Below are 10,000 nucleotides of genomic sequence, written 5' to 3' on the forward strand. Positions count from 1 at the left end.
TGTCTCACCAGGTAGACATCACACTTTTCCCTCAACTGTGAGGTTGCACACACACACACACCCACACACACACACACACACACACACACACACACACACACACACACACCCACACACACACACACACACACACACACCCCCCCCCCCACACACACACACACCCCCACACACACACACACACACAAACACACACACACACACACACACACACACACATACACACACACACAAGCACACACACACACACACACCCTCATTGGGTACATGAGTGTTACAATCCATAAAGTTCCACTACATTAGTCAGACCATCACGGAAATGCAGACATGTTCTGATTTCTTTCTACTGTATCTTTCCTTCAGTACCAGACAAGACATTGGAGTTGATAGAGAGTCCACCAGTATATAGGTCCACCTATGTATAGGTCCACCTCCTGAGCTTTCTTAACTAAAGGCCGATATGCTCAGGTTCAGACGCAACGCGTAAGCACGTAAGCACGTAAGCACGTAAGCACGTAAGCACGTAAGAACATAAGCACGTAACGATGTAAGCGCAAGCAATTCACCGCCAGAACAATAGTCTTGCGTATAATGGCGCAAGTCTAGAAAAAGGGGCCGACGCAGGCAAGACGTTAAAAGACGGGCAAGGGCCGCGCAAGGCCTCTTGCTCTTGCGCTTGCGCCTCTGACCATAAATCGGCCTTAACACAGCCTGTGGTCATGGACACATGCTCTTGTTTGTATTTGGTTGTGGGAGATATCATTGCCTATCATGGAAACCTGCTCTTGATTGTCTTTTTTGCTTGAGGCCAACCGGGTAGAGATATAATTTATTTTTTCCAGATGGGCTGTGAGGTCATGTATGTTGATGAGTGTGTGTTGTGTGGTGTGTGTGTGATGAGTGTGGTGTGTTGTGTGTTGTGGGTGTGTGTGTTGTGTGGTGTGTGTGTGATGAGTGTGGTGTTCTCCTCTCAGATTTTATAATGCCTCATCATCTTCTCTTGCTGTTTGTTTTTCTCTTTCTCTCCCTCCTTTTCTGTTTTCACATTCTTTTTTTCATCTCTGTCCACTCTCCTTCCTTTACCCCATATCTCCTTCTCTCTCTTTTCTCCTTCTATCTTTCCATCACTCTCCCCACCCTCCATCTGCTTTTCTCTTTCATCCTCTCCCTTGTCCTCTCTGCCTCCCTCCCTACCTTTCTCCTTCTACCCTTCCCTCCCTCTCTCTCTTTTTCTCTTTTTACCTCCCTCCCTTTCTCCTTCTTCCCTTTCCTCCCTCTCTCTCCTTCTCTCCTTCCCTCTCTCCCTTTCTCCTTCTACCCTTCCCTCCCTCTCTCTCTTTTTCTCTTTTTACCTCCCTCCCTTTCTCCTTCTTCCCTTCCCTCCCTTTCTCTCTCCTTCTCTCCTTCCCTCCCTCCACGCCTCTCTCTCTCTCCCTCAGGAACCCTGAATGCGTTCCTCAAACAGAAAGGCCAGTCGGCATCAGCAGAGAGCCCTGTGTGGACTCTCAACGGTAACCAGGGCGACCGCTGGAGGCAGGCCAAAGTCAGCATCCATCCAACAGCATCCTTCCAGGTGAGGCCACAGGACTTAACCTCACACCGCAAACACTCACTCAAACTCACTCACTCACTCTCTCACTTTTCACTCTCTCACTGACGTACTCATTCACTTTTTCACTCACTCATTCTCCCACTCACTCCTTACCTCACACACTCATTCATTCATCCACTCACTCACTCACTCACCTAGTCACCCACTCACTCACTCACTCACTCACTCACTCACTCACTCACCCACTCACTCCTTCACTCACTCACTCTTTCACTCACTCACTCACTTCTTCACTCACTCACGCATTCCTTGATTCACTCGTTCATTAATTTACTCACTCACTCATTCATTCACTCACTTACTCACTTATTCATTCATTGCTCCTGGCAGATGATCAGAGAAGTGAATTCATGTAGTCACACACACACTCACCCACTGTTGTAGACACTAACACATTAACATAAACACTCAGTCCTTAACAGAACCAGTCTTACACACTAACTGAAATACACTGTCACTCACACACTGATCCGCCTGTTCACCTGTCCACACAGGTGGCGATTGAGGGCGTCCGAGGCCCAGGGATCGAAGGAGACATCGCCATCGACGACGTGGTCCTAGAGGAGGGGGAGTGCCCCAACATTCCACCCAATCGTACGTATAGACTCTATGGTCTCCATGGTAACTGCACTGTGTACCGAACGATAGCCAGAGTGAAAAGTGCCTAGGTAAAGAGAGAGGGTGAAGTAGTGAGGGATGACGAGCGCGATAACAAGCATTAGATAGAGAGAGGGAGAGAGATGGAGAGAGGGAGAGAGAGAGAGAGAGAGAGAGAGAGAGAGAGGGAGAGAGAGATGGAGAGAGAAAATGAGAATGCGAACAAGCCTGAGATGGAGCGCAAAAGCACACAGAGAAGGCCAGTGGGAGACATACAGAGAGAGGAAATTGAAAAAGGGAACAGGTAATGGGCTGGAATTGACAGGGTCTATTGGCAGTGAAATCAGGACTGCATCACAGTGTTCATCACAGCTTGAGCTCTGATGAAGTCGGGAGGAAGCAAGTGGCTCGTCGACATTGTTTCCTTTTTCAGTTTTCAAGTTTCCTGAGGCTTAAATAAAGAACTGAGTTTGTTTCTCATCTCGCGCCGCCTTTTCCCTCATGGCTATTCATTTCATTCTAGCCCATCTGAAGGAGCTGTGGCACTGTCATTTGCAGGCGGCAGTTGAAAAGGCACACACTCGCAGCTGCCTGAATGCAGCCAGAACTGGAACAGGGTTCACAGCTGTGAAGCCTACTTCCAAAAGTGCCTCTGTGCACACAATAACAGTAGGCCTCTGTAACAGTAACAGTAGGCCTCTGTGCACAAAATAACAGTATGCCTCTGTAACAGTAACAGTAGGCCTCTGTGCACACAATAAGAGTATGCCTCTGTAACAGTAACAGTAGGCCTCTGTAACAGTAACAGTAGGCCTCTGTGCACACAATAAGAGTATGCCTCTGTAACAGTAACAGTAGGCCTCTGTAACAGTAACAGTAGTTTAACAGTAACAGTTAATTGTAACAAAGCGCTATAGAATGTTTCATTGTGGAGTGATGTATTATTAGCTGTATGGTTGACTACCCCACTCCCACTCGTACTATATTGCTTAAGTAACAGTAGTGTAACAGAAGGCCTCTGTAACAGTAGTGCATTAGTGACAGTAAGGTATCATTAAAAGGAGTGTAACAGCAGGCCTCTTTAACAGTAACAGTAACAGATGTGTAACAGAACAGTAGTGTTACAGTAACAGTAACAGATGTGTAACAGCAGGCCTCTTTAACAGTCACAGTAACAGATGTGTAACAGCAGGCCTCTTTAACAGTAACAGTAACAGATGTGTAACAGTAGCAGTAGTATAACAGTAACAGTAACAGATGTGTAACAGAACAGTAGTGTAACAGCAGGCCTCTTTAACAGGAACAGTTACAGTAACAGGGGTGTAACAGTTACAGCAACAGTAGTGTTACAGTAGGCCTATTTAACAGGAACAGTAACAGTAGTTATTAGTCAAGTGGGGGCCTCTTTGTCTTAAGTCTTGCCACGCCCCCTCCTGCTTCAACTCACCTGCCTCAGTCACATTCCCAGTCCCCTGATTCCCTAATCACGAGCACCTGTCACTCCCTCCACCAGTCTACTTAAACTCTTCACTCCCTTCACTTGTTGTGTATGGGACATAACTTCCTGCTCCTTTGTCAAGCTCTGGACTACTAGCTCTCTGTGCTTGTCCCTGCTCCTACATCAAGTTCTGGAATATTCGCTCCCCGTGTTGGTTCTTGCTCTTTCGTCAAGCTTCAGACTATCAGTTTTCCTAGTGTGATTCTTACCAATGACTGTTTTCTGTTTACCCCTTAGGATCTTCTGTGTTGTGTATTTTGTTTCTTTAGTTTAGCTCCTATCATGGACTGTTTCTATTCACGTTGCGTTGTGTGTTTAGTTCCTAGTTACGTGTAAGTGCTATCTTCTGTGTGTTGTGTCTTCTGTTCATTGTTCGTTTAAGTAACATCTCCAGTCTGTTCAGTTTGTTTTCATACATCATCTGTCTCTGGCTGAATCCAAATAAACTCAATTATCTCTAAGTCTGTGTCTAGCCTGACGTCCGTGACATTTGTGGTGTTTCAGAGTAATTACCTCAGCGACATGCTCATAGACTAACTAATCATGTGATGGATCTATTCATATGAGTGTGCCAGTTTGCAGATGATGTCATTGATGGATTTAATCATATGAGTATGCCAGTTTACAGATAATGTCACTGATGGATTCATTCATACGAGTATGCCAGTTTGCAGATTATGTCATTGATGGATTTATTCATACGAGTATGCCAGTTTACAGATGATGTCATTGATGGATTTATTCATACAAGTATGCCAGTTTGCAGATGATGTCATTGATGGATTTATTCATATGAGTATGGCAGTTTGCAGATGATGTCATTGATGGATTTATTCATGCGAATATGCCAGTTTGCAGATGATGTCATTGATGGATTTATTCATACGAGTATGCCAGTTTGCAGATGATGTCATTGATGGATTTATTCATACGAGTATGCCAGTTTACAGATGATTTCATTGATGGATTTATTCATACAAGTATGCCAGTTTGCAGATGATGTCATTGATGGATTTAATCATACGAGTATGCCAGTTTTGCAGATGATGTCATTGATGGATTTAATCATACGAGTATGTTAGCTTAGACATGATGTCATTGATGAGGCATCTAACCTTTCATTTTTCTGTCTTTTTCAATCCCCCCCTCTTTCCATCTTACGCCTTTACTTTTCAATCACTCCATTCTATCTTTCTTATTTTCTCCCTTTCCCTCTGATTTCTCTCCTTCTTATTACGCTCTCTTATTCCATCCCTCATTCTCTCTCTTCTTCTGACTCTCCCTCTCCCCTTCTCCTTCTTGCTTTTTTGCTCTTCCTCTCAGCTGAAGAGTCCAAGGCTCCGCCCAAGGAAATCCATATATGGCTCCTGCTGGTCACCGTGGTGATGGTCTTGCTGAGGGGTCAAAGGTGACCCTTCCCTTAATTGAGGCAGTGGATCGCCTCAGTGACTGGAGCCCCATGTGCGCCTGGACCCTCTTTCTTATGTCACCAAAGATGAATGCTTTTGGATATTACCAGAAAGGGACACAGCACAGACTCCACACCACTCCAATTAAACTCACAAAAGGGTAATATCAGCATAGAAAGTAATAAAGATGTTCTTTTTTTTTTTTTTTACTAACATTTTCAGTCAGACGCTCCTTTTGACAGAAAGGGAAGGACCTCTGTCTGTACATTCAGTCGTACTCAAGTACTGCAAAAGCACAAGGCCTTGGTTACTGAGAACTGTATGCCAATGGACAAAAAAAAAGGACTGACCATAAGGATACAAGGGGCTACTGAAGATATGTTTTTTTTTCAGAATGGATAAAAACAATGAAGCAATTCCCCGGATGCCCACCTTGAGAAAAACACAAAATCAAAGCTCTTTTCATTTCGTAGTCCCATTCCTCCCACATCCTGCGCTGACTCCCAGCAGCATGTCGTCACCAGCTCCTCTATCACACCCGCGTGCCCCATTCCCAGACGCTCCTTATTTTTCGCCTGCTGAGACAAAACAACACATCATCACACTGCTCCTTAATATGACATCAGCTTCAGTCTGTTTCCCATCGTCCAGCTGCCTAGTCTTCTGTCTCAATGCTCACAAACCCGTGGCAAACCTGTGATACAATACCAGTGGAGTTCCAGAAGGAAGGTTCCATAGGGTTCTAGAATGTTCTAGAATGTTCTCTAGAGCTCTAGAAGTGGGGAGACCTTAGGCTGGGTGAAACTGGGAGAGCGAGGGCTGCATGAGAAGCAGACAGAGGCAGGGGGCACTGAGAAAGAGAAAGAGAAAGGGAGAGAGAGAGAGAGAGAGAGAGAGAGAGGGGGAGAGAGAAAGATGAAGAGAAAAGCCCTGCTCCTCCTCTCCCATCTTAATTTTCCAACCCTCCAAATCAGTACTGGATTCGAAGCCACTTTCTGCCGTGAAAACAAAGTGCCTTCAGATTAAGAACTCAACAGAATAAACAACCCCCTGTTAGCCTGGTAGGGAGCACAACACAAACACCATACATGCTATCTGACATGGGCTATTTTCAAAAACAACCCACAACCCTGGTAGCGGGAGGTCAAAGTTGAGACCTAGGATCTGGGCAGTGTGTGTGTGTGTACAGTATGTTTCTGTGTGTGTGTGTGTGTGTGTGTGTGTGTGTGTGTGTGTTTGAAGCCTCCGCATTTCACGTGACCCATCAGAGGGCCAGGGTTTCTGGCATTAGTCGTGATGCCGTTCCATACCCAGGCAGCAGGGGGCAGCAGGCCGGCAAGGGGGTGTAGGGAAGAGACTGGAACACAGACTTAGACGCCTAGCAGCCGCAGCTGTGCCGGCGTTGGGCCGGCATTGGGCCAGATCTGTACCATGTCATCTAGAGCACTGAAGCACCCAGCAGAGGGTCACGAAGGCCCACGTGGTCTTCAGTCATCTATCTTCAATACGGAACAAAACAAAGACACAAACTGGGCCATGGAAACTGTGAAACAAACAAATGAGCAGAAATGCAAAAATGAACAAATGAATGAAGAAATTCATTCGATGAATTCAAATGACTCCCTCTCAACAAAGTAGAGACAGGAAAATTCCACTTGGAAACTTTCCAACATGGCCACCCCGTCCCAGGCCTCTGTCATTTATATACTATAACTGTGTGTCCTGAAAGAAGAAGATATTCATAATTATAATAATATTTTATTACTCCGGTGAGAATGTTTCTCTGCTTTTACAAAAACTGTGAAGAGTCAACTGTGGAATACCTACAGGGACGCATCCATAACCTTAACCTGAGGGTTTTTAAACAGTATTGTATAAAAGAACAAGAAGAAGAAAAAAATGAGAGCTTAATGATCTTTTTCCATTCATTGTTGGTTATGAAAAAAAAAAAAAAACATTTTATGGACTTGTGTGTTTTTTCTTATTCCTTTTCTTTTTGTTGATTTAAAATTTGAACGTTTTTTCTTGTCTCCCTTGCATTGAACAAAATTCTCAATCTGGAGGGGAACAAAATGAATTGATTTGGTTAAATGTAGAACTTGTAAATGTTAAAGATGTTCTGTTAGTTGAGGTTCAAAAGAGATGTGTTACTGTGTACCTGAGTTGGGGAAGCACAACGTGTATGACGTACAGATCCACAGCATCCCATGCGGTATATATGCATACACGAGACCTGCCCCTACAACTTCAGCTCTGTCTGTCAGTCTGTCTCTCCAAACCACGGGTGCCATCCAGACCACCATCAGAAATGGATTCCATTGGTAAAGCCTTACCACTTGCCCATATAAGTACAGAAAAAGGTGAATGAACTTGAATGAACTGACTGATATCCAAAGGGGTACAATTTTAGTTGAAGGGTCCCTACGTAAGGATTTTATAAGCACATTCACTGAAAAAATAAATAAAGTTTGAGAAGCTATCTGTATTTGTATTAGGGAACATATTAGTCATAACTACTAATTTATACACATAGTTCAACACATGCAGTTTTACCCATGGCATGAGCACCTCTTGGCCAGCAATGTTATTTATTTTATAAAATATATTATTTTTCTATCTTATAACATATAAAATACACATATAACATCTATACACATATGCTCTTTATAAAAACACACAGTTTTTGCTTATGTGCTTTTTGAATGTGTTATAATAACCTTGGGAAGATACCCTTCAACTAAAGTGTAACCTCTAAAGGTTTCAGTAATGGATTCTGTGACTATATCCTTGGAATGTAAAAAAAAGAGAGAATTCGATCTAAACATTATATACATTATTTGTTGTCATTCTTGTCGCCTCTTCAGTGTTTCAGCTTAAGTGGTGTTTTGGTCACATGAACATGTATTGGTATATATGCATTGACCACAAGGAACAGACACCCAACATGTATACAATGTTGTTGACAAAACAGAGCAAAATGAGAGATCATTACAGGACTAGGAGCATCACCTGAAGTCACTGCAACAACCTCCCTCCGTAGCTGTCAGTATATATATACTTGATATACATATAAACATTACATGTGTATACACACATACATAAATACATATAAACATACATACATACATACATACATACATACATACATACATACATATTCCAGTACATACATATCATGTGGATACATACATACATGAATACATACATATATACATTACATGTTGATATATGCATATACATACACACATACATACAAACATAATCACATTACATGTGGATACATGCATAAATACATAGACATATATATACATATACATATACATACATAAATAACATGTTGATACATACATACATACATTACATGTGGATGCATACATACATACATACATACATACATACATACATACATACATACATACATACCTACCTACCTACCTACCTACATACATACATACATGCAAACCTGTCTCACAGCAGGGGCATGTCTTTGTTAGTATTTCAGTATGTGAGCTTGCAATGGAATAAGGCCTTGAGCTTTGCATCGCTAGCACCATGGCTGCATCATCTCAGCTTGCTGTCTTCACACATAAAATCCCCAAGCAAATCCAAACATGAAGGAGATGCCTTGACTCAGTGAGCGAGGACTTAGGGGTCTAGATAGCTGTATCTGTATCTGAGCTATATCTGGCCTGAGGTTAGCTGCTAGCTGTGGTACAAACAGGTCCACTATAATTCTGGCTTGCTCGGCCCCAAACACCTTGACCTACTTCTGTTCACTTGTGTCAAATCTAATGAAATATGAATGTTATACGTGTTCTCAAACCCACCTCAGTAAGGTCCCCGAGGCCCAGGACCAGGGACCACACCCTTTTCACCCAGCCGCATGGCATCATGGGAAAAAACACATACAGGAAATGAATGTGCTGCAGTGCATTCTAGGTAAAGTAGTCTTTACGGCAAAGGTGATGAGTTACGTTGAATGTGGTCAGTGCCCAAAGAGCCACAGACCCCCAGGACTGAGTGGGCCGAGTGCAGACTAACACAGCAGTCCTTTAAGGGAAAAGAGATTTCTTTTAAAAGAAAGGGCTGCAACACTGGGCGCAATTTTTTACAACATGTTTTTACAATACACGCCACCCAGCGTAATCATCCTTGTATGAATAAATGTTTTAGCAGTGCTTACCGCGTTCTGTTTTTATGTGAGCCAGTGTATATGACAGTTTAAGCTGCCTGTTCATTTGAAGTCAAGGGCTTGGACTCCCGTCCTGTAATGAAAGTCGGCATTTTGCTCTGTTTTGGTCGCTGCGTGATATGACGTTACCCCTCTCTGTATTTCTTTGGATTTATCATCCATGTTTTCGTGTCGACTCTGCAACTAAAGCTGAAATAAAGAAATGGTATTTTATGTCTGACTGGTTGTGTGTGATGATACTGCGAGTCACCTGTGGTGAGATTATCAAAAGCCCCTGACTGTGACGGGTCTTTGATCGGCTGGGCTCCATCAGGTGGTGGCGGTGGTGGGTCATTAATCTGCAGAGCTGTTTTTAACTCTCTGACTCTTGTTGCAGTAATATATGTGTCGACGTGTAATATATGGCTCGACGTGTCGACTTTACTCCCACTAAAACCAAAACCAAAAACACGTATTACAGGTAGAGTGATTCAGTTTGGCAGGAGACTTTAGCCTAGAGGATGAAGAAACACCCTGCAGTGTGAACTTTCGACCACCATGGAAGCGTGAGTGTGTGAGTGTGTGTGTGGATAAAGAAACACCCCGCAGGCGACCCTTCGACCACCTTCCCCCCGAACCCCTCACTCCCAGGGCAGGGTGATCCTTGATCTGATTGGTTTAAGAACCTGTGTCCTTATTGGTCAGTTGCATATATC

The 10,000-nt window shown here is 43.5% G+C and overlaps 1 protein-coding gene across 1 annotated transcript in view; it reads left to right on the forward strand.

Annotated features, from left to right (window-relative positions):
* LOC308377615 (MAM domain-containing glycosylphosphatidylinositol anchor protein 2) overlaps positions 1-5,116 on the forward strand; it is a gene marked incomplete at both ends in the record, with an annotated part of 200,573 nt that extends 195,457 nt beyond the window's left edge. The window contains 3 exons of the mRNA XM_080854336.1: positions 1,437-1,570; positions 2,104-2,203; positions 5,028-5,116. Coding sequence (XP_080710462.1) covers positions 1,437-1,570; positions 2,104-2,203; positions 5,028-5,116 — 323 coding nt within the window. The remainder of the gene's footprint in view (positions 1-1,436; positions 1,571-2,103; positions 2,204-5,027) is intronic.
* Positions 5,117-10,000: the final 4,884 nt, after the last annotated feature.

Source organism: Sprattus sprattus, assembly GCF_963457725.1.
Source record: "Sprattus sprattus genome assembly, chromosome: 16".
In the NCBI taxonomy this organism is placed as follows: Eukaryota; Metazoa; Chordata; class Actinopteri; order Clupeiformes; family Clupeidae; genus Sprattus; species Sprattus sprattus.